General features: G+C 41.5%; 1 protein-coding gene across 3 annotated transcripts in view; it reads left to right on the top strand.

The window, feature by feature from the left end:
- LOC127000284 (RNA-binding protein 26-like) overlaps window positions 1-26,075 on the top strand; it is a 96,971-nt gene that overhangs the window by 25,422 nt on the left and 45,474 nt on the right. For 2 of the 3 annotated variants that reach the window (XM_050863808.1, XM_050863806.1), the window contains 4 exons: window positions 842-1,048; window positions 6,352-6,483; window positions 18,307-18,441; window positions 19,698-20,030. In XM_050863808.1, coding sequence (XP_050719765.1) covers window positions 842-1,048; window positions 6,352-6,483; window positions 18,307-18,441; window positions 19,698-20,030 — 807 coding nt within the window. The remainder of the gene's footprint in view (window positions 1-841; window positions 1,049-6,351; window positions 6,484-18,306; window positions 18,442-19,697; window positions 20,031-26,075) is intronic. The other variant, XM_050863809.1, reaches the window with a different exon arrangement.

The raw sequence follows: 26,075 nt of genomic DNA, 5'->3' as shown, positions 1-26,075 counted from the left end.
TCAAGTAATGAACAGTCAACTAATGGGGGCATCCTGTAACTACCAGTCTGTTATTCAAATGTATTTGCATTCAATTCACATCACCCCAGAGTATAATTTGCCTCCTATTCTTCAACTCGTCAGTTCTAAATCAAGATGTTTGGCACCAGTAATAAAGTGGCAACTAAAGTCTGGGTGAAGTTATATTGCTTCATCTTTTCTTTGTATTTTGTTGAATGACATGTCCATAGGATGTCTTAAAGGATAGGTTATTGTAAATATTTGTATACTAATGTAAATATATACGCCTCCATGGTCTAGTGGTCAGCGTGCCTGGCTTCTACTCCGCGGGCCCGGGTTCGAATCCTGGCCCGGGCAGTCGGCGTGCAGCTCACCCAGCTGTTCATCCTCCCTCTCGGACTGGTCGATAAATGGGTACCTGGGGAAACCTGGGGAAGGTAAACTGTGGTAACCCAGATGTCACACTGGCCCTTTGCCCCGGGGTAATGGGCTCCCTCCCACCACCGGCTCAAGGGCCAATGTCACGGAGATGAGCACTGAGGCCACGCGCTGCTGCAGCGTATGCCCCCAACTTTACCTTTACCTTATGTATAAATACAGTGTTATTAGTAGGATTTTATCTACGAGGCATTAGAATGTCTATTCCATTGCAAATGATTAAAGGGAACTACAAGGGATATAACTTGATTATTGTAGGTTGAAGTTTGGGAATGGGTCTTCTTCAACATTTTTAGTTATGTAATTGTTCACATGGCCTTTTTGACTCCACCCTGTCTCTGAGAGAAACAGTCAATATAATATAACGATAAAGTGTGAAGCTTAATGATGTTTTCTTCCACAGGGAGGTAGTGCAGTGGGCCCATCCTTAGCCAGGCGTTTAGGGCCAGTGGTAGCATCAGGGGGACACAGCCTCTCATTACCATCCAAAGGAACACGACAAGACCTTGAAAGCTGCACCCTGGAACTGCGAAAGATTCCTCCTGGCCTCAACACCATCGCCCATCTCAATGACCACTTTGCCAAGTTTGGTACAATTGTAAACATACAGGTAATTAATTTATCAGGTTATGAATACAATATCTTGTTATACTCCCTGCTATTTTCTGTACCTACAAGATGGCATTCAAGAAATTAGAAAAAATCACTGTGATTTAGTAATTAGTAACATCCCTGGGACTTTTGGATTAAAAAGAAATATCTTTATAATTCGCTGCATCTCTTGAATGAGGAAACTCAGGGACCTGCACCTACTTCTGGGAGTTTTTCCTGTCAAAATTCCTTTAATTTCTAGTCCTCAGCACTTTTATTCCTGACTTAGTGTAAATGGTATTAACATATTGAAACCAACAGACATCCAGTTGATGTCCGGGAGGCGTGCCACATGCTCATTTGGCTAGAGTTGGCACGCTAAGCTTCTTACAGGCCTTGATTTAGTTTCATCACATATTCACTGGTTCAACACAAAGTCATTCCAGTGATCCCCCATGATCCTGCAAAGGCACTTAGTATGAAAAGGATTGACATGCCTCTCCAAGTCATTCTTCTGAGTCCATGTCTACAACCATACTAGAAGACAGGGAGCACAAACAACTCAAGGATTCATATCTCAGTTGGCCCGCAATAGATATTGACAACACCATATGCTTGTGTTGAGGGAGGCCATAACACCAAGGATCAAGCTAGTCTGTTGAGTGACTTCCTGGTAAGACCTACCATTGTTATTGAATACACTACCAAGATACGTGAAAGTTTTGGTGACCGATGTCCTCACCACATGTGTGAACAGACTGAATAAGCCAATAAGCCTCTAATAGCCTGGACCTTGGTTTTGACCCAGGTGACCTTCAGTCCCAGAGGCTTTGCCTCGTCTTGCAGCACTTCAAAATCTAACACCAAGACCTCCAGTGTTTCTGCGAGCAGTACATCATCAGATAAAACAAGGTCAGCGACCATGATATTGCCAACAGATGCTCTGCAACAACTTGATCAACAACTTTGCCCAATACCTAGTCCATGCAAATGCAGAAAGGTAATGGAGCAAGGATGCATTGCTGCCCCACTCCTGAATAAACAGCACTTAGTCCCAGAGTGAAGGCCAGTCATTAGGTAAATAATCCTTGCAGGAATCCCATAGATCTGCAGAATGTCCCAGAGTGCCTCACAATGTACTGAGTCAAAAGCTTTCTTAGGATTCACATCGGCTGTGATCAGCCCTTGTTGCAACTTAGGTTATTGTTCCATAATGACGTGAAGTGCTAGGATTTGGTCAGTTGTTAACTTGCCAGGTGCAAACCTGGAACACTCATCTCTTGGAAACTTTTGCAGATGAGATTGAATTCACATCAGCAGCTTCAGTTCTGTCCTGACCAGTTATACTCTCCATTGTCAGGTCTCCTTGTCTCAGAGAACTCCACTATGTCCACTCAACCTCCTGATTTCAGGTGACAGATGAGCAAATTGCTAATTCTCTTGAGTGGCTCAGAATGTTCCAGGCACCCACAAGGAGAGCCTGCCAGAGGTTAACCCTGGATCTGGCTCAATGAGCTTGTGTCTTGTCTGCTCTACCCTATAGTCGGTTCACCTGAGTCTGAAGTGAGCATTATCGCGCAACGGCAACCTGCAGCCACATGGTGTTTACGATTTCGTGGATACTATATGCTAGCCTACGCATAGTAAACAGTCGCCAGTGTCAATAATATGCAAGCAGCAATAACAAATACCATCAATTATAGTCGATTTTGAGTTAGAAAAATATTTGTAATGTCGCAAATAGCTGTTTCATTTATATAAAGCCTGCTAATTTTCTCAGTGGTGGACAACTTCAAGGCTGTTTAATAATCATAATCAGCGATCTTGTAAATTACTAAAACAGCAGTTTATAACATTTCTAATATTTTTAACTCATAATCAACTATAATTGACGGTATATGTTATTGCTGCCTGCATGTTATTTACACTGACGACTGTTTACTATGCGTAGGCTAGCATACAGTATCCACGAAATCGGACACGCCGTGTGGCTGCAGGCTGCCGTTGCGTGATAATGCTTACTTCAGACTCGGGTGAACCGACAAGTGTTCTCCAAGAAAAGGGTGTGGGTGTTGTTGGCAGGGCAGTGGTGCCTCCTACCCCTCCCCAGACCTGTCATAGAACTGGATGCCATAAATATCTCATAGAGAATCACTCTCTTATGCCCCCACCCACCACAGGCACAGAGCCCCACAAGGGGAGGCTGATCATTGGGCCTATTAGCCCAACAGCCCCAGGGGTAGCAGGAGAATATATGCAGCCACCACCCGACAAAGTGGTGGTTGCTTGGCTCATGGTCAGGCAGACATAGACTAGCCAATTAGCCTTTGAGCCAGGAGAGGCTTCCCATGTTTGCCAGAATAAGGGACCAAAGAGGGGTGCTACTAGCAGTAGCACATGACTACGGCATCGCTCAACCTCCAGGACTCCCATCTCCCAGCCTTACAGGGATGCCACACCCAACAGACTTGTGGGAGGACTCTGGTTAGGGGCATACCAACCCATCCTCAGGGTTTTGCACGTCCAACTCCTGTTAAACCTTGGGATGTACCGATGTATCAGTATCGGTGGTATCGGCACATTTTAAGAGTATCGGTATCGGTATCGGTATTGACTGATTTTCTGCCAATACTACCGATACTTGAAGGAGTTTTGTACGTTGCATGTCACTCGTTGCAAATAATTTTGTTCAACAGAAACTGGATTTTCTAATTTGTTGAAAAAATATTAAAGTGTAATTATCCAGTATCATGATACTACGTAGTTTGGAATTTCCTGAGATTTAATTTTCATCATTTTAAACGATAAGATTCATATTACTTTGAATACAAGTATATAATACTTGGTATACAGTATAGCCTTTGGTACAGCGGATGTGTACAATACAGGTTTAGTAGCTTCGGCGCGGGATTGGCAGAACCCTTCACTTGCCTCATTTGCCTGCCTCAGTCAGTCAGACGGTCGCTCCGCAACGGGATACGCTGCCAGGGCTGCCTAAATATGTGGCAATTAAGTAAAGCTAACCTTGCTGAGTCAACTAGACCTCACGAGGCATCTCCCTCGCCCCTTGTCGAAACTCATGGGGGTGGGTGTTAACACTTGGGTTAACCACGCACTGCTGCCTTGCCGCGCCGTATAGGGTTAATATGCGTTTCCGTGGTGCAGTGGTCAGCACGTCTGGCTATGGATCTGTGGACACCTTTTTTCAGGCCACCACTGGTTACTTTTTTTTTCCTTCCCTTCTATGGTGGAATAACAAGTAGTGCTTTTTTTTTTCTTAACATTTGATATTGCCTTTTTGCTGCTGGAATTGTTGTATAAAAAATTAATGTACAGGTATCGGTATTGGTATCGGTATCGATATCGGTATCGGTCAAATATTGGGGTATCGGTATCGGTATTGGTCAAAATTTTGGTATCGGTACATCCCTAGTTAAACCCATGTTATAGACGCTTCCTGTTTAGTTTTATCATATGGTGCAGTTCACCACCAGTCTCAATAAAAAAGTGTCATCTGGAAATCTATGATTACTTGGATATTCCTATTTTAATTTTCTTTATCGTTCCGGTGAATTTTTTGGAAAGTTTCCTCTAAGGACAGTTTAAACCATTTAGGTCAGTGGTTCTCAACCTGAAGTACACATACCCCAGGTACAGGAGGTACAGAAGGGAAATCTTTGCGTATTTGACTGGTCTGAAAATACTGTAGTCGTGGTGCGTGAGTCTGAGGTTTGCATTATTGTGCTCTAGTGACTTGCTGTCACACAGTGTGTCTGATTTTGTGGGTAATATATAATAGCCTATACACAGGAAACAGTTGTCAGTATCAGTAATATGCATGCAACAGGTAGGTGGTGGCTGAGTGGTTAGCGTGCTGGGCTCACATTCGCCACGCCATGGACAACGTTGGTTCAAATCCCCATGATACCACCTGGGATTTTCCAGTCACCACCTACCCACATGCTGTCACCCACCCATCCAGTCACCCACCCACATGCTGTCCAGAAGACCACCCATCAACCCGGACTCTAGAAGAAACCGTCCAGTGAATCAAGAATGAGTTCTGGAGGGCAGCATTTTTTTTTTTTTTTTTTTTTTTTTTTTCCCAACGTTGCTGCCTATTGCGCCGGTAGGCATCTTCCCGGTGGGGCCTGATGGTCGGCCCAAGGCTTCTTCCAGGTGGGGCCTGATGGTCGGCCCAGCCCGTTCTGGCGCAGGCGAGTGTTTATAGTGGCGCCATCTTGCATTGGCTCATGCTGCCCCCCGGAACTCGTTCTTGATTCGCTTGGACGGCTTCCTCTAGAGTCCGGGTTGATGGGTGGTCTTCAGGACAGCATGTGGGTAGTTTTAAGCCACTCGGCAGTGACTGAAAAATCCGAGGTGGTAGCGTGGGGATTTGAAACCCGCGTCGTCCATCACGCGGTGAATGTGGGCCCAGTATGCTACCAGTTCAGCCACCGCCTACCCTAAAGCATGAGCCACATAAACTATAAAAAAAATTGCCTGCGCCACGACGGGCTTGGGCTGACCATCTGGCCCCTGAAGAAAGCCTACCGGCGCTATAGGCGTAAAAAAAAGGGGGGGTGGGGGGGACAAAAACTATCATTTAGTGTCGATCTTCAGTTTCAAGTTATTGATACTGTTGCAGATAACTATATTATTAATTTATAAGATTACTGATTATAATTATTACACAGCTCTGGCATTTCCCTCGTCTGGGAAAAGTAGTAGGCTTTAAAATACATAATGATGATAATTATATTTACTCATAATTATAATTGTTGTTGTTATTATTATTATTATTATTATTATTATTATTATTATTAATATTTTATTGTTATTGTTATTATTTTTGTTAAGTATTTTTAAAACCTATTACTTTTCTCCAGTGAAAGTGTCAAAAATATGTCTGCAATTTTTCAGATGTTCAGTATTTTTCCTTCCAAGCAGAGTAAAAAGTTTTGAAAGTTTTCTGCAACATCCTTCATAAGGTCTTCACTAATAGTATCTTCCTGAGGAGATTTTCCTCTTCATACTCTGCAGGGGCTGAATGCTTGAATGATACATTTCACCATAAAACTGCTAAACCACCTTTATTGTTTTGTTCCCATTGTATGTGATTTTGCCTTTTAACTTTTTGCTTTAGAACCTGAAATTGGCACCTCATTGATTCTCATTATAAATTATCTCACATTATTTTCTTTTTCATATTTATAGTTTTTGTAAGCTCTTCTGCTTCACCTTTGTCCCAGTTTGTGTTCTTCAGTCCTCCATCAGTAGTTTAGTTTCTGAAGAGATTTTACGGAATAATTGTCCTTTCAGGTCCATCATGAAGGCAACCCAGAGAATGCTCTGGTGACTTTCAACAGTCACTCTGAGGCTAATGCAGCATACCGAAGTACTGAAGCTGTTCTTAACAACCGATTCATCAAGCTCTTTTGGCACAACCCACAGGTATTGTTACCTTAAGGATAGGTCTTACCTCTACTTTCCTCCTCTAAAATAATTTTACAACTTTTTATAACTGCTCCTTGGAATTCTCATTTATGACGTCATGGCATTTTTCTTTTTGCTTGGCTCTCGGTGAAATTCAAGAATGGAAGTAAACTTATTGAATCTCTACACTAGACTTAAAGTTTGATGCTCTAGAATTATTGGATGCTGGATATTGTAGGTTATTGTCTTTGCCTTTCAACATTTATTTTTCTTTCCTGCTGAAAGTATGCCTACATGCAACCTGTGCCTAAGAAGGGTGACCATTCTAATTCCTTAAACTACTGTCCTATAACTTTGCTTTCTTGTCTTTGTAAAGCTTTTGAAACAACCCTTAACAGGAAAGTTATTAACCCTTTCGCTCCGGCTAGGTGAAAACAGCGCCCCGCCCCGTATCCGGGCTGGCCACCAAATTTCAGACATCGCTACTGAATATAACAAGTTTTAAGCCATAAACTCCACATAATCATCATGTATTATATATAAGAATATGCAAAATTATATTGTGCACTAAAGAAACGTATATTAATTGATAATTTTGAAAGGTATGCATAAATATACAGAGAAATTTGCGTTAGGCGTAGATGACGTGTATCTGCTGAATTGTATTTTCTTATATTAGTTGTGATAAAGAAATAGATTTGTGGAGGAAAGTGAAGGAGAGGGAAAGGAAGGACACAGACGTAAGATCATGGAAAATATCCCACTCATTCACAGGCAATACACACAGATTTCATGGAGTAAAAGGCTGAAAGGCTGTCCTCCTGGAGGTGAGTCTTGTGTGTGTGTGTGTGTGTGTGTGTGTGTGTGTGAAAAAAAGAGAGAGAGAGAGATGGAGGGGGTCAAAAGATTGACACCTCTGATACGAAGAGAGAGAGAGAGAGAGAGAGAGAGAGAGAGAGAGAGCAACCTATTTCCTCTCTCTCTCTCTCTCTCTCTCTCTCTCTCTCTCTCTCTCTCTCTCTCTCTCTCTCTCTCTCTCTCTCTCTCTCTCTCTCATCTTTTTTTTCTTTTCTTTAACATATTTGCATAACATCGAGCTTATTTCGCAGGCATTCGGCTGATCGAACCGTGAACGAGAAACTGATCTCTCTCTCTCTCTCTCTCTCTTTTATTTTTTTTATTTAAATATCAAGATACAATGGTATACATATGACAAAAGGGATGGGGAAATTGTCCCCATGCTAAAGATGACCTCTGTCTTGAGGTCGCCTCTCTTAAAGCATTGTCTCGCACAATGTCACTAATGTTGTTTTGTGCTCAGGCAGATACGACTAGGGCAGGTAAATGTGACACCAGGCATGAGCTGCCACCTTTCTTCTGCTGGGTGTTCATTGCCCTAACGCCCACTTCACCCGTGAAGGCGTTCCACAGGTGGGCCGTGGCACTCGTGAAGGCCCTCTGAAGAAAAAGATCTGGGAGTGATCATAACAGACAAGTTATCCTTTGGAAAACATATAGACCGGATAACTGGGGAAACATACGATCTTCTTAGAAACATAAAAGCAGCATTTACATATTTAGATAAAGAAATGGTGAAGAAACTAATAACATCGATGATATGTCCAAGACTGGAATATGCAGCATTAGTGTGGTCACCTAGATTGAAGAAAGAAATTAGAAAGTTGGAAAGAATACAAAGAACAGCGACTAAATTACTGGACACTGAGAGAACATACTTATGAAGAAAGACTGGAGAAATTGGGACTAACAACACTGGAGAGCAGAAGAGAGAGAGGGGACCTAATAGCATTGTACAGGATACAAGAGGGATTGGAAAAATTGGACAGGGAAGACCTAGTGGAACGTGACAAAAGTGTGACAAGAGGCAATGGTAAGAAATTGAAGAAGAGTGACTGTAGGAGAGACATCAAGAAATACAGTTTTCCATACAGAAGCATAACAACATGGAACGGACTTGACAAGGAGACTGTGTGCAAAAATGATTCATGAATTTAAAGCCAAACTGGATAATAAGCGTTATGGAGACAGGACAGCACGAGCCTAGTACGCCTCTTTTCCTGTATTTCACAACTTGGTAAACAAGGTAAATACACACACACAGACGCAGACACAGATGCAGACACATGCACAGACACACACACACACACACACACACACACACACACACACACACAACGATTGACCGAAAAGAGGATCACAAAATGGGGAGAAAGATTGTAATTTTTTTCTTCGAAGACAAAACAAAAAATCAAAAAAGTTACTTCCAGCAAAATGTAGATAGGTAAACAAAGTTTTTATGGTATTTTTTTCAAACCGATTAACTGAAAAATAGAGCCTATGAAACAAAAAAACAAAAGTTACGCTTTGTTTGAGGCTCTCCTAAGCTTCACCCGAATTTGATGAAATTCACAGAATAACATACCTTTACAGTAACAAACAACATACTAAGATTTCAAAGCTATTGGACGTACCATGTGCACAGGAGGACCCCCCGTAGTTGCCCCCTTTAAAAGATGCAAGGCGGCTAGATAAAGAAAGGAGGAAGCCTGGAAGGGATGGAGGAGACGAAGAAGAATCAACGCGTGGAACAATTTCAAACAAGCAAGGAATGAATATACAAAGATTAGAAGACAAGAAAAACAGAAATATGAAAAAGATATAATCGACAAATGCAAAGACCAACCTAAATTATTTTATAGACATGTGAACGGCATATTAAAGAATAGAGAAACAATCGATAAACTGAAAATGGATGGAGCTGCATATGAAGACCCAGTAGAGATGGCAGAAGTGATGAACAACAGCTTTCATAGAGTTTTCACAAAGAAAGATGAATTCGTACAACCACCAGGCCAGGAAAGAGGAAGGGTTATGCAGGAGATACAATTAACGGTGCAGAAGGTCACGGGAAGCTTGAACAGGCTGGATGTAAGAAGGGCGACAGGGCCGGATGAAGTATCAGGGTGGATCCTGAAAGAATGTAGTGAGCAACTTGCAGAGAAACTGCACTCCATAATGAGCACCTCCCTGAGGGAAGGAAGGGTACCACAAGATTGGAAGAGAGCAAACATAGTGCCAATTTATAAAGGAGGAAAGAGAGAGGACCCATTAAATTACAGACTGGTATCACTCACTAGTGTGGTTGCGAAGATATGCGAGAGGCTAGTTAAAAACAGGTGGTCGGATTTTTTAGAAAGGGAGAGAATTATCTCGGATTGCCAGTTTGGATTCAGGAGAGGGAGATCTTGTGTCACCAACTTGTTATGTTATTACTCAAGGGTGATAGATTTAATACAAGAGAGAGAAGGCTGGGGGGATGGAGTGTACCTGGATTTGAAAAAGGCATTCGACAAAGTACCGCACAAAAGACTAATTTGGAAAATTAAAAATAAGGGTGGAGTGGGTGATGGACTGATTAAGTGGCTGGAGGACTTCCTAACTAACAGGGAAATGAAGACAATAATCAAGGACAAGGTTTCCAACTGGTGCCCAGTGAGGAATGGGGTCCCACAAGGTTTGGTGCTGGTGCCAATAATGTTTGCTCTTTATATAAATGATATGGTGGACGGAGTGACCAGCTATGTGAGTTTGTTTGCAGATGATGCAAAGCTATTGAGACGAGTCAATGATGTGAAAGACTGTGATGCATTGCAGAGGGACCTGGACAAAATATGGGAGTGGAGTGGTACATGGCAGATGGAATTCAACCTTGGGAAATGTAAGAAAATAGAGTTTGGTAGGAGTGGTAGAAGATGTGAATATGATTATAAGATGGGAAGTGAGATAATATGCAGAGGAATGGAAGAAAAAGATGTAGGAGTGACTATCTCAGAGAACATGTCACCGGACAAACACATCAACAGGTAACGGGACAAACTATGAATTTGCTGAGGAACATAAGGACGGCATTTGTGTATTTGGACGAGGAGATGATGAAGAAAATAATAGTTACAATGATAAGGACAAGGCTGGATGCAGCAGTGGTCTGGTCTCCTCATGAAAAGAAGACATAAGAAAGCTGGAAAGAGTACAGAGAGAGGCAACTAAGATGGTACCAGAACTAAGGAATTGGACTTACGAGGAGAGACTCAATAGCATGGGGCTCACAACCCTGGAGAGAAGAAGAGAAAGAGGAGACCTGATAGCGGTGTACAGGGTGGCGAGCGGGGTGGAGAATCTGGACAAAAAGGACTTGTGTGTGTGGAACGAGAGAGAAACGAGAGAACGTGGAAAGAAGTTGAGGGCGACCACATGTAGGCGAGATGTGAAAAAGTTTAGCTTCCCAAACAGAAGCATTGAGCTATGGAATAGACTGGAGGAGGAGGTGGCTTGTGCAAAAAACATTCATTATTTTAAGGAAAAGTTGGATAAGAGAGGATATGGAGATGGAACAGCGCGAGCGTAGCTCTTTTCCCGTATATCATAACCAGGTAAATACAACTAAGTAAATACACACACACACACACACACAAGACCCACCTCCAGGAGGACAGCCTTTCATCCTTTTACTCCGTGAAATCTGTGTGTATTGCCTGTGAATGAGTGGGATATTTTCCATGATCTTACGTCTGTGTCCTTCCCTTCCCTCTCCTTCACTTTCCTCCACAAATCTATATGTGTATCGTAGCTAATATAAGGAAATACAATTCAGCAGATACACGTCATCTACGCATAATGCAAATTTCTCTGTATATTTATGCATACATCCCAAAATTATCAATTAATTTGTTTTTTTATGTGCAACATTTAATTTTGCATATTTTTATGTATAATACAAGATGATTATGTGGAGTTTATGGCTTAAAACTTATTATATTCAGTAGCGACATCTGAAATTTGGCGCAAACGGCCAGACCGGATACGTGGCGGGGTGCTGTTGTCGCCTGCCGTAGTGAAGGGGTTAATGATTGGAACTGTGTATGTCCCCACGTCACATCTTTGTGCTCATATTCAGATCATGCTCCAAAAATTCTTAGCATTTATGCTGACCTGCAAGGTTTTTATTAAGCTGTATGTTGCAAATGTACATCACAAACTAGCTTTATGAATGTTTGCAATAACAATATCATTATCAGTGTTGTTTATACTAGATGTAAGGCTCTAAATATATTACATGACCATTTATAGTTAGGTTAGTCACGTTAGTGACCCCTGAAAGACAAGTGACCCGCAGGCGGAAATATTGGTGGTTTTTTTAACCCTTTCATGGCTAAACGCTCGCAGCGAGCGTTAGGCGTATTTGCTGGTGGTGCTAAACGCTCGCTGCGAGCTCCAGCTGCACTCAAATCTCCCGCATATGAGTGTTCCAACAGTATTTCTCACACCACAGCATTGCCAAATGCGTGGGTTCTCCACTAAACTTGGTGGAAAATCATGTCAGCCCAGCACGGTAAATCTACGGACGAGCAACTGGTGGATGTTGTTGTCCAATATAGTGACATTTTTGCATAGCTTCACCTATCACATGACTGATATTTTGACCAAATAGTTGTAAATTTTGCAGTTGGCAATACTGCCCTGCCAACACCCCATCATCAAGAGATCTACAGTAGTTGCCTTACGGCTGATCGTCGCGCATGTATAAATGTACGTCTTCACAGGCAACACCCCCTGAACGTGCCTGTACTTTTGCAGGAGAGGGTTACATTACCAAATCATATAGATCTTGGCCTCCTCTTTCCAATGGTGTTTTTGTTTTTTAGCTGTGATGAATAGTTTTTGAGATACAGAGGTTAAAAGAGTGAGCACTAGCGTCACTTGCTGGTGGTGCTAAAAGCTCGCTGCGAGCGCCAGTCGCACTCACAGTAAAAAAACACCTCCTGAACATGCCTGTATGTTTGCAGGAGAGGCTTACATAACCAAATCTTTTAGATCTTGGCCTCCTCTTTCCAATGGTGTTTTTGTTTTGTAGCTGTGATGAATAGTTTTTGAGATATAGTGGTTAAAAGAGATCCCCTTACCCCGCTGGGGTGCCCGAGTGCGCCTGAGGGGATAGTCTCGTCACGAGCACTTAGCAATGAAAGGGTTAAGAGGATGAGTATCCTTCGTCCGCTCCCATTTTCATTTTTTCACTCTTCCTTGTTCATTTGAGTCGTGCCCAAGGGCAGAAGTTAAAATTGATAGACTATAGCATTTTCAGTTCAAATATTTGATTACACAACCTAAAATCCCCTTGTTCATTGCTTACACTTTTTTCAGTTATTTTCTTTATCCTCTCATTAAGACCCTTCCATACACTTTTCTGCCATAATAAGTAGACTTACCCCCCTGTAACTATTACAATCACATCTGCTTCTTTTCCCTTTGTACAGCAGCACAACAATAGCCCTTGTTCAGTCCTCTGGTACCTCACTTTGTTACCATGCTAGGTTACATATCCATAACATCCATTCTACAACTACACCTCCATACTTCAACATTTCTGCTGTTATGCCATCAGCTCCAGGGGTCTTTCCTACTTTTAAGTTCTTCATTGCCTCCTCTATCTCACCTCTCTCCACCTCCCCGTGTGGATCTGGCTGCCTTACATTGATCTTTATTCCTACACTGGTCACCTCTGCTCTCCCTCCCACACTCATTCATTACAGTTTCAAAGTGCTGCTTCCATACTTCCCTTATCTCCTTATTTCCTCTCACAAGCACCCCATCTCTCCTTTTCATGCTACAAGTGTCACTCTTTCCTCCCCAATTTCTCTTTTAACTTCTTTCCATAAAAGTTTTTTATTGCAGTATTTTGCTGATATTATCCTACCCAAATCCTCATTCACTCTCTCTTTACTTTCCCTAACCAGCCTCTTTACCAGCATCTTACTCTCCCTGTACTTCCTCTTTCATTTCTCTCTTGCCTCCTCTGTCATATTTCTCTAATATTTTCTTATAGTATCTTCTTTTCTCCTCAACTGCCTCTTTTATATTATCCGTCCGCCACACACTACCTTTCTTTCCTTTTGCACACGACCTATAGGTGACTACTTCTTCAGTTGCCCTGATCAGTGAACTCTTAAGGGGGGCAACTAAGGTTATTTTTTTACGAATATATTTGAAATTGGACAAATACATTTTTTTCGCTCAGCACGGCCGGGATAGCCAAAATTGCCATGTGGTGAGGTTTGTTTTCGTAAAATTAAAGCCCCTCACCCCTGGAAGCCATATTTAAATGGCCCACGCTATTGCGTCATAGCCTGACTCGCGCGCCAACACACGCTGTATCATTCAGTGCTTGTATGCACGTAAAATTTGCATTAGAACATTTTTTTCTCCATAAATTTTGTCATCTGTCATTCCTCTCGTGCCGGATCGCAGGGAGGGTGTGAGTTGAGGAGAGGAGTGTGGTGGAGCCAGTCCCTACCCAGACAACAATGGGGAAGGGCACACAACCTGTTCGTTTGTACTCCAGCCAAATAAAGGTCTTTAGAAATGACGTACAAATGCAAGTTGAGTAGTAAGAGAGCCATCAACATGAAGAAGGCTTATTGAACAAGATGGAGCGGCCAAGACCAGGAAGGGAGCAGTTTCAGAGCTTATGAAGCGAGTCGTAATCCTGCCACGCTCACCCGCCGCTCATCACCACCGCCACCTGCTCCACCACCAGCTGATTCTCCACTCCCTACACTGAGTACCTCATCAGGCCCTTCTCCACCACCACCTGCTTCATCACCATCTACTCCACCACCACCTACATCACCACCAGCTGCAGAATCATTGCCACATGAAACATCACTGCAGCTCCAGCAACAAATTCTGCACAGAGGTGTTCAGTTGAACCCTCCTCCTTCTGATACAAGCGAAACTTTCATCACCGTGTCGCTTTCCCAGCTACAGACATCGCGAGACAGAAGTGCCCAGTACGGTCGTGCAGGAATACCTTGACCGTAACCTCTTCTACAATGAGGAAGGTGGCGCCTTCTGACACCCTCACCTGCGAGTGAGTAATACTTTTTATAAAGGGTACCAGATGCCTTAGCATTCTCCAGTAAGTCAACAAGGTATACACAATTATATGTGAAAATTTCATGCCAATCAGTTTAATACAAATGGCAAGACATGGATAGAATGTCAAAAAAAATCTTTAGGAGCCAATATCTCTGAAAGTAGTTTTTTACACTTCAAAAAATTTCACAAAATCAGGAAAAAGTCTGTCCGACTTTTGTTTGGTATCACCTAAAACTACAACTAAAGGGCAATTTTTTGTATTTATGATATTTCAAAAATGTATAAAGAAAACAGACAGAGTAGAGAAAATTGTAAGTGAAAAAAATTGCAAATTTTTTTGCTCGAAGACAAAACAACATATCACAATTTTTTAAATACAAAATGTAGAAATGGAAACAAAGTTTCTGTTTTTTTTTCACAGCGATTAACTGAAAAATAAAGTGTGAAACAAAAACAAAGAAAATTACACTTTATATGAGTCTCCCCTATACTTCACCCGAATTTCATGAAATTCACAGAATGTCATATATTTACAGAAACAAATAACATACTAAGATTTCGAAGCTATTGGATGTACCATATGGGCAGGAGGACCCCCCTTAGCGCCCCCCTTAACCTGGACAGGTATCGCTATATTTTCATAGCGTATCAGGTATGGCGTTCCCAATTGTACACCACAAATTTAAAAATTTGCAAAAAAAAAAAGTTCCCATTTTCTTTTTTTTATTTTCCTGAGAAATAAAATATAACTCTTCCTTAAATGTTATGTAAGGTTTTGAAGAAACTACAGCGAGTATCAAAATTTATTAAAATTTTTCCAAAAAAAATTGGTCATTTGTGACACAGGTAAGAAAACTTTATTGAAAAATACGTAAATTTGCATCCAACATCCCTGACTTCAGAACACCTTTTAAAAGAATGATCAGCCCTATTCATGTCCAAAATTGATGTCCTTTAGGCTGGCCCTGGGAGATCTGTGCAAAAAAGAAAAAAAGGCTTATTTTTACCTCTGAGGATAATGCTTAATTCATGTTAAATTGATTGTTAAGGTATCCAAATATTTATGGATTTACATTTAATTTTGTAAGTATGCTCCCTAATGAAAGGAGAATATATTCTAACTATGATCAATGAAATAATACTGTTAAAAAAAAAAAAAAAAAAAATACCACTATGTTGATCTTACTTTTAGTGACATTCATTTGGAATCACATGTTATCACGGGTTATCGGGGTCAGGTCGTTCAGTGGTCAGCTCGTCTTCGCTCACGTCACCTGTCTCAATCTCTGTAGTAGCTTCAATTTCCACATCGCTGGTACTGTCATCAGAGTCAAAAATTGCTGCTTGAATTTCCTCCATACTCATTCCTTTACAACCCATTCTGAAAAAGAAAAAAACGTTACCAAAAAAAGCTATGTGAAGAAATGGCAGCAATGTAGCACCGGATACACCTCAATATATTCATACAGTACCTAGTCGTGTTGTGAGCTAGTCATATTCACATACCTGAATTATTACGCTACTTGTTGGAAATAAAGTCTGAGATTAAATAAAAAAATGTCTGTCACTCACCAGGTACGGCAGTTCCCATATGGGAACCGACAAGCCAGAACTCGTAAATGACTGGAGTGTGTGGAGAGGCACACCCACCCTCCAATGCAGCTCACAAAACACTGTCGAGGTGTTGTGTTAAGTCCAGCAAAGCAGTTGCCGATTAGTTAGAAAAACAAAAAAAGTGACTTTGCGCCTGCGCGTGGCGTACTTTTGGGCTCATGATACCTGTCCAGGGTTAACCCAGTAGCAGCGATGGGCCAGATTTGTGGCTTTACCATGTACCAGTGATAGGCCAAATTTTTGCCTCCAAAAATAGAAGATGCATAAATTGATCACAAATGCATTGATATATGTTATATAATGATTTGTGTGTGTGATGATTTTTTTCTCTTTAATTTGCTTAGAGGAGCCTTTAACCCCTCCGGGACCGGCAGCAGTGGTAATCTTGGTGCTGCCAGGACTGGGCCTCCAGTGCTAAACACTGAAAATAACCTGTATTCACACACTCCTTACTCCTAACCTACAATGGAAGAGCAAATGAAACAGATTTTGTACTCACTATTAAGTCTTCCTCTTTCTAATGATGCCATCCAGAAGTCTCTACATGCTGTGGTTATGGAGAGACAGCGAGTTGAAGAGGAGAGAATTCTGGCAGGAACAGCCTTGCGTCTGTTTTGGCTGCTTGGCCATGGCTTGGTCGTAATGAAAACGGTGCCCTGAGGTCTGTTTACGCAAGCTAGTCTATAATATAAGCTCCCTCCACGCAATAAAGCCCCTTTTGTGTGTGGTTAGCGGGAGGGTAATATGTTTGGCGTTCAGGTCCGAGAGCGGGAGGGTGCGGGCAGGAAATCGGACACTTCGGAATCAGTGTCACTGCTTTCTGCCATGATAAGAGCAGAGCAGAGACTGACAGAGTAGCCAAACTAAATCTCGGGCAGAGTTCCCAATAAGTGAAATACAAAAATCAGTGAAATGTAGCTAAATTTGGCGTAAAAACAGCAAGGCCGTTATAACCGCCTCCGGTCCTGGCCCTGTAAAGTGGCCATAGCTGCCTCCGGTCCTTTAAAGGTTAAGAAACATGATCCCTGCAGTCACTGGGTTAAACACCTCATATACCTCATTCACTCCTGCACTGTGTCCTATTCCTGCTCTTGCTCTTCCAATTATTTCCTCCAGTTTCCTCCTATACATCTCCCTGTGGCTGCTGTCATGTAGTTTCTTACTTGCTAGATCCTTTCTACCCTTTTCCCTCTTCCCACTCACTCTGAATTCCCATTTCTCTTTCATCCTAATTTTGGCTAATACTGTAAAGTGATCAGATTCATTGAACATTCCTCATACAACTTTTACATCTACTACATCTTGTCTCAACCTCATATCTACAGCTATATTCAGAGAATCCTCAGGTTATGACGGTCTCAACCTACGACGTTTCGTGATTACGACATCCCCATAAATTATTAAATAATTCTTGTTTAGACTTTTGATGTTTGCGTCAAAAATACGAACTTCGCGCGGGAACTAGTTTGTAGGGTGTGGCGGAAGAATACATCGTCACCAAGCATTGCACTGAGGCTGGCACATTGTTTACATTCCGCTCGTACACCATTTGGGTTCCTTGGACGCTGTGTTGTGTTGTTTCTGTTGCTTTTTTTTTTTCAGTTTTGTGCCCTTAACCCTTTATTTGCACGTGGTGCGAGACGCGACTATCCCCTCAGGCACAGTCAGGCACCTCTGTATCTCAAAAACTATTCATCACAGCTAAAAAACAAAAACACCATTGGAAAGAGGAGGTCCAGAACTATAGGAGTCGGTTATGTATGCCTCTCTTGCGAACGTACATGCACGTTCAGGGGCTGTTGAATGTTAACACTTACCTCAGTGCGTGTGTGATGATCAGCCATATTGAGGGAACTGCAGACATTTTTCCTTGAGATTCTGGCAAGGGAGTATTGCCAACTGCCCTATTTACAAAAATGCCGCTATATTGGGCAAGAACATCCACCAGTTGCTCGTCCGTAGATTTTCCTCGCTGGGCTGATATGATTTTCCACCAAATTTAGTGAAGAACCCACTCAATTGTCAATCCTGTGTTGTGAGAAATAGTGTTGGAACACACTCATATGTGGGAAATTTTAGTGCGGCTGGAGCTCGCAGCGAGCGTTTAGCACCACCAGCAAATACGCCTAACGCTCGCTGCGAGCGTTTAGCAATGAAAAGGCTGATAAGACTTGACTAGTGAAACCACCAAAACTAGGATAAACTTCTGTAGTATTATAAGTTTCTATTTTTGCCATTATAAGCTGTGATTTTAAATATGTACTTCTCTCTCAGGGCAAAATTGAAAGAGCTGCCTCATACTCCACCCAGCCTGTGCGTCCTGTTCATGACAGGCTGGGTGTTCGTCACCCAAACAAAACATTGAACAAGACTATGATGGAAACTTCATCTGAGGATAAAAATGAGAAGGTAACTCATGTTGTGTTAATTCCAACAATTATAGAATCTCTTTATCCAGTAGAGTATGAGTCTGCATTTGATTTTTAAAGTTTTGCATTACGGTAGTAGAATTTGCAAGATACTCATGATTGTTTTTAATCAACAAAGTTAGAAATTTTGCAAGACACTTTTCAACATTCTTCCTCCATTGGATCTAGAATATTTTTATTGCACTTCCTCACTCTCTTACATATCTTGATTTTATTTATTTTTTCCCTATCTACATCAGGAATACATTTTATTATGGAAGTTATGTGTTTCTTAATTCCTTGTGCAAAATTCAAGGGAAATTATTCATAGTTCTCTTCTTGCATAGTGTGTTCATTGAGAACAATGTGTTGAACCAAAATTTACCAAAGTCCACAAGTATTATAAAAAAAAATTAATATATGGAATAGAAAAAAAATACTATGGCACTATTTAAAGAATTCAAGATTATTTGTAAAAATGATTTTTTCTCACAATTATGGAGTGTGGAGAAGTCATTATAGAGCTTGGAGATTAACTGGTTTCATGGTTAGCAACAAACATGTGAACCTCAGATATTACAAGGGTTTGGTATATTTAAATATGTAAGTGTTGATGAGAGTGGGTCATGGGAAGGCTCAACCCCCTCACGCAGGGTTCTGCTTACTGGCACAGAACTGAATCTGGGCTGGGCTTGCTCAAGAATTTTGTGTGTGGAAACTAATAACATCAGTAGTTTTTATAAAAGTTTGACTCATGAATAGTGTATTGTATATCATTTGAAAGCTTATTGATTTTACTTTCTTTCATCAGTTATCTTTTAATTTTTTTATTATTACCTACTGTAAAAGTGAAGACAATAGGAATATAAATCATTTTTTCCAAGATTTTTCTTAATAGCATATGGATGGAAGGCTTCCAATACTGAATTCATACTCTATTACAGAGTAAAATAAGTCTCTCCTCACATTGATTTATACTTGATAATAATATACAGTACTTTTATCTCTGCATGCCTCCTTAACCAGTGCTCCCTGCCAGCCACTGTAGCCCCCCCCCCCCCCCCTCTCTCTCTCTCTCTCTCTCTCTCTCTCTCTCTCTCTCTCACACTGCATCCCATAGCTTGATTATTAAGTAGGCATCAGCAATTTTTATCATGAATATACTATGAGAGTCTAGAAATTAATATGCCATATATGTATTGATATGAATGAGAACTCATCCTTCCATTCCATGAGCTCATCGCCACATTCCACCAGGTCATGATGTCACGTGGTAGCCTAGTCAAGACAGTTTACAATACTCAGGCCCTTCAGTCAGCTGCTGCAGTGTCCACTATAAATACCCCAAGTTACTCAGCAGCAGCAATGACAGGCAACACAGCTGGAGCAGGGGCCCCCCTATCCCCAGGGTGTGGGCCACATCCCTTACCAACTGCACCAGGAGCTGTCACCCCTACTTCACCCCTGGCAGGGTCTCCCTCTCTACCAGCAGTTGCTGCTGAGTTTTCACACACTACCACCTCATCTTCTGACACAAAGAAGCAGGAAATAGATGCCATTCTGAAGCAACGAGAGCTCTTGGCTGCTGAGGTAATGAAGGATAATTCTGTCTCTGGCCACATTGATCTGTAGTGAAATGAAAATAATGGGGCAGCACTATCCTATTTTTCTGGCTCGAGTAGAGGGGAAAGCAATACCTTTTCTTTGCTTCTCTAAAAGAGCTGCAAGGAAGAGTATCATATTATTTCATTCAAATAGTTCAGTGAATTGCTTATGAGAGTATAGCAAGAAGAAAGCGTCACTCACTTTGTATTTCTTCCAAATGGAATTCATTGTAGTGTAAACAAGGAAACTCCAGTTTCTTCTTCCAGTGAAAAGTGATCCATAATCCTGTGTTAACTAACCCCTTCACACCCGCAGTGCTGTTTTAATGTACGTGCGTACCACAGGTGGAAGCATCCTTGTGGTACGAGCAAAATGAGTACCACGCTAATGCATGGATTATTTATTTATTTATTTATTTGTTATTATTATTATTATCTTTTTTTAAAGGAAGCAGCTCAAGGGCAAAAAAAGTAATACTGTGAAAAAAAACATGCTAATGACTGCCCCTATAAAAGAGTTCAGAAGAGTGGCCAAAAGAGAGGTCAATTTTGGGAGAAGTGTCTCGATACTCTCCTCTTGAAAGAGTTCAAGTTTTAGGCAGGAGGAAATACAGACAAAGGAAGATCATTCCAGAGTTTACCAGTGAAAGGGATGAAAGAATGAAGATGCTGGTTAACTCTTGCATATGGTATTTAGTCAATAAAGGGATGAGCTAGAGTAGAAAGTCGAGTGCAGTGGGGGCGCAGGTTAGGGGGGAGCATGCAGTTAGCAAGTTTAGAAGAGCAAAGAGCAGTCAGCATGAAAATATCAATAGAAGATAGAAAAAGAAGCAACATGGCAGTGGAATTTAAGAGGTAGAAGACTGTCAGTAAGAGGAGAGGAGTTGACAAGACGAAGAGCCTTAGACTCTTGACTTTTAGACCTCACACAATGGCAACATTATCAAGAAACGTAAACACATTCATGAAATGTTACATACAGCCACCCATCTGTTGTAAAGTCACACCCTGTAAGCAATCAATTATGGAGTTCATTTTTCACGCAGAAGTAGGATATTACTATTACCCTAGACCTTCCAAGATCCTCCGTTTTCTATGATCCCACTGCCCGAGTGTCTGATATTTGGATGCTTACTGGGGATATTGTTGTCTGCTTTCATTTGATAGCACTGATTAAAATTTTAACTCCCATGAGGAGTTATTAGATTACTCTCCAGATGAGAACTTAGATTAGAGGTGGAGGACAGTAAAACTAGCAGACAGTTTTACCTGTGCAGACACTCTTTCAGCAAGTGAGGAGGATCAGTTTTGTAAAATAACCTCACGTGAGCCGCGGGTGGACGGGAGCTGCAGTACTGCAGGAGAACACTTTACATCAGTGGAGAACCATGATAAAGAAGGGGTTAAGCACAGATTTCAAGTATGTGAGCTTAGTGTTGGCAAAAACAAACTTGTAGTATCCAAGAAATCACATGTCAGGCAAGAGTAGCCAGTACTACAGTGATCCCTCGCCATATTGCGGTTCACTTATCGTATAGTCTCACTGTATTACGGATTTTTTAATTGTATGTATCTAGTTTTGTATCGCGGATTTTTCGCTTTATCACAGGATTTTGTGGTTTATAGGTATTTTTTATATATTATTTCAATTATTTTTGCAGTAGAAGAAGTATTTTCTAGCCTAAAAAAGGAAAACGATATAAAAAATATAGAATTTTATACGTTGTTAAAGATACGTAGGTTTAAAGTGTAAAAAGTGTTTAAGAGTACAGGAGGTCCTTGACTTTCGACGGAGTTCATTTTCTAATGACGTGTCGTAACTCGATTTTCGACGTAAGTCGGAACACACCTAAATAAGCACCTATGTCACCAACCTATTTTTTATTTTTCCGTCGCAGCCTATTGCGCCGTTAGGCTTTTCCCTGGTTCACTCCTCCCCCATTTCCTTTCTTTCTTCTCCCTCTTTGTCCCCGTATTTTCTCCTTCCTTCTCATTTCTTTCTGGGGGCTTCGTGGTGCAGTGGTTAGCACACTCGGCTCACAACTGAGAGAGCCTGGGTTGGATTCCTGGGCAGAGTGGAAAATTTTGGGTGGCTTTTCCGATACCCTACGCCCCGTCCACCCAGCAGTGAATGGGTACCAGGTATCAATTGGGGGTTGTGTCTCGTCTCCTGGGATCTGTTCCCTTCTCCTATAATTCCTTTCCCTTCTGTCTCTCTCCGGCATATGACCACAGATGTTGCGCTGACTAAACGAAACTTTCCAACTTGCTCATTTCTTTCTTCTTTTCCTTTCCCCTCCCTCCCAGTTTTTCTCTTTTTATTGCTTTACCTTCCACTCACACCTTTTCTCTCTCCCTTTACCTGACTCTCTCTCTCTCTCTCTCTCTCTCTCTCTCTCTCTCTCTCTCTCTCTCTCTCTCTCTCTCTCAATAAGAGTGTGGGAAAGGTTTATGAGAGTGTGGGGAGGGTTTATAAAGCCTTAAAATATATATAAATAATAAAATAAATGTAAGGTCGCTACTTCGCGGATTTTCACCTATTGCGGGGGTTTCTGGAACCTAACCCCCGCAGTAGACGAGGGATCACTGTATTTCCTACATTAGTCAGAATACTGCTGGAAAGGCAGCTTTGTGTTACCAAGCCAGCACCTATTTCTTAAGCCCTCTGTAAGAAGTCAGTTTATCCATGATTTTCTGACACTGTCCCATAATAAGTCCACATGATTGGCAGTATTTGCCTGACAAATAGTTCAAGGATATTATGTAATGGCAAAGTTGGGGGTATATGCTATAGATGTGTGTGGCTGCAGTGCTCATCTCCATTGCAGTGGCCCTTGAGCCTTAAGTTGAAAGAACCCATTATTCTGGGACAGAGGGCCAGTATGACATTCGGGTTCCCACAGTTTACATTCCTCAGTTATCCCCAGGTACCCATTTATCAGTCAGCCCGAAAGGGAGGATGAACAGGTGGGTGAGCTGCACACTGACTGCCCAGATCAGGATTTGAACCTGGGCTCACAGATTTGTAGCTGGGCATGCTAATTACTAGACCACAGAGGCAGACATTAATTCCAATCCCCCTACCAGAGGAGATAACATATTAGACTTAGTCCTAACTAATAATGGAAACTTGCTACATGAGTTGGAGGTGGGCAGAGAGTTAGGAAATAGTGACCACAGAACGGTTCATTTTAGCTTAGACTGGGCGGTAACCTGCGAACCAAACCCAGTGTTAGTGCCAGATTTTAGAAGAGGAAATTACAAGGGGCTTCGAAGATATCTTGAAGGGGTAAACTGGGAAAATTTAGGGATTCATGAGGGCCAGAACTGTGAGTTGGTGAGCCAGGAGAACCAGGTAGAAATGTCTTACAATAATTGAGTTAGAGTAATAGTAGAGGGGCAAGGACAGCATATACCCTAGTGAACACTTACAAAAGAAAACAATGACCCTAAGTGGATGACTCGTAGACTAAAACATGAGATAGGGTTAAAGAAGGGAATTTATCAGAAAATAAAGAATGGTGAAACACATCTCAGGGGCCGGTATGTCAAACTATCTAGATTAGTGAAGAAAAACACCGGGGTATCAAAAAGGAACTATGAGATCAAAGTAGCAAATGAGGTAAAAAATTAACCAAAGGGCTTCTTTCAAATGTATAGAACAAAAACAAGGGAGAAAATTGGACCGCTGAAAACAAACACAGGCGAGCTAGTGGAAAATTATGAAAATATGAGCACATTGTTGAACGACTACTTCCTTTCAGTATTTACACAAGAGGGTCGAACAACTATTCCGGAAAGGGTTCAGGTGTACGAGGGCGGGGATGGCGATAAATTAAGGGATATAGGGCCGCTTTCACAGTCGTCTGGTACGCACCCTAACCAAAGTCCCTACCATCCTGGTAACAGGCATTACCATTGCCTCGATCCGCTTTCACAGTCGCTGTGATCATAACAAGATGAAGGCGCGTGATTTGGCAGTATTGGTATGCCGGAGTGACGGGAAATGTCAACATTACATCAGCTGAGCAGAGGATTATGTAGGAGTAATATGAAAAATAAACGTACTAAAAGTAAACATGAAAAATAGATATAAAGAGTAACTGTGAATAATAAATATGATGAAAAAATGTGGAGTGTCTCGCCGATACACCCCTCACATCTGCTGATAACCTAATATTTCCTAGGCGGAAAAGGTGAAATAATGGTGAGAAGTATTAATTAAAGTTCTCTTATATTAGCAGATGTCAGCAATTAAATAAGACAGACTTTTCATCTATATCAATTACATTTATTCATTATTCACACTTATTTATCAGACCACATTTATTCTTTACTTAATAGGGGTTATTTCGTTATATGTATGCCCTATGCATACATATTAGGCTAACAAGAATAATACGAGTTTGACAAAGAAGGCATACCAGGTGAATAATGGTGATATTAAAGTCCTCCCTTCTTCTTTGTTGTTTACATTTGCAACAATAAACCACCAATCAATCAAACTGAAATTCTCAGCAGGACGTTTACTGGTCAGCAGGTGAAGTTCTTCAAAAAAATTTCTCATATTACCGTCGAAGCCGTGCAACGTGTTGCTGTATTGTTTAATATTTTTTCACATCTATTTGAAAAAAAAATATATAATCATTTGAGAGCAAGAATTTGTATTATTTACTAATTAATGTCATTGGTAAGCTCCATTGGGGAGCCCCCACATGGCTACCAGAGCTCCGTTACCAGAGGTTCCAATCTCTGGTACTGATGCAAACAAACAGCGCCATGAAAGGCGACTGTGAAAGCGGATTTCTTGTTGGTAGCGGCGATCACTGCTCATTGGTAACGATCAAAACAAACAAATGTGACTGTGAAAGCGGCCCATAATCATTACCAGGCAAGTTGTCCAGGATGAGATCGATAAGCTTAAGAAGAATAAGTTGCCAGGTCCTGACGGGATATTTCCGAGGGTATTAAAGGAATGCAGGGATGTACTAAGTGACCCACTAACTTACATCTTTAAGATGTCGGTAACTACTGGTTATGTGCCCAGCGTATGGAAAGTAGCTAATGTGACGCCGATTTTCAAAAAGGGGGACAGGTCAGCTGCTTCAAACTATCGCCCAATTAGCTTAACATCGGTTATAGGCAAGATGCTGGAGTCCATAATAGCCAGGAACATTCGGGATCATCTAGAGTAACACAGCTTAATTCACGACTCGCAGCATGGGTTCACGAAAGGTAGGTCATGCCTCACCAATCTCTTGTCCTTCTACAGTAAACTATTTGAGGCAGTAGACAGAGATGAAAATTATGATGTAATCTATCTTGGTTTTAGTAAAATGTTTGACAAAGTTCCTCACCAACAACTGTTGCTTAAATTACAAGCTCACGGAGTAGAGGGTAAAGTTTTGAACTGGGTCAAGGCATGGCTTAGCAATAGGAAGCAAAGAGTGCAAATCAATGGTAAAAGATCTGACTGGGGATGTGTTACGAGTGGGGTCCCACATGGTTCGGTATTAGGTCCACCTTTGTTTATTATTTATATCAATGACTTAGATACAGGAATTAGTAGTGATGTCAGTAAGTTTGCAGATGTTACCAAGATCGGTAGAGTAATTGAGTCAGATCAGGACGCTAGTATTCTCCAGGGGCAGGATTCATCAAACCATTTACCAGACCTCTGTCTGGTAAGTCTCGCGGTATCTCCACCCACCCGGTAAATCGGCATTCATCAACCACTTTCCGGACCCGTGGTAAGGCCAAAAGTTACCGCGGCTCCGAGCACCCGTAACTGAGTTATCACAGGCGTGGTAAGTGGGTAGACACTGCCGCGGCTCATGTTCGGAGGCGATTTTGAGCCTATGTATTTTTTACCTTGTAACGTGCCCTACACCATCAGAAGCAGAAAAGCATGCAGATTTAGGATCTGGGCTTATAGAAGCGATGTGACGAAAAGCAGCTGAGTAAGAAGGAGTTGAAGAGAAATAAATGCAAGAAAATGTGTACTCCCTATTCATTTAACTTTGATTTTCGT

This window comes from Eriocheir sinensis, chromosome 18 (assembly GCF_024679095.1).
Source record: "Eriocheir sinensis breed Jianghai 21 chromosome 18, ASM2467909v1, whole genome shotgun sequence".
NCBI classification, from domain to species: domain Eukaryota; kingdom Metazoa; phylum Arthropoda; class Malacostraca; order Decapoda; family Varunidae; genus Eriocheir; species Eriocheir sinensis.
The sequence above is the reverse complement of the archived record's forward strand: the minus strand, read 5'-3'. Positions and strand labels throughout refer to the sequence as shown.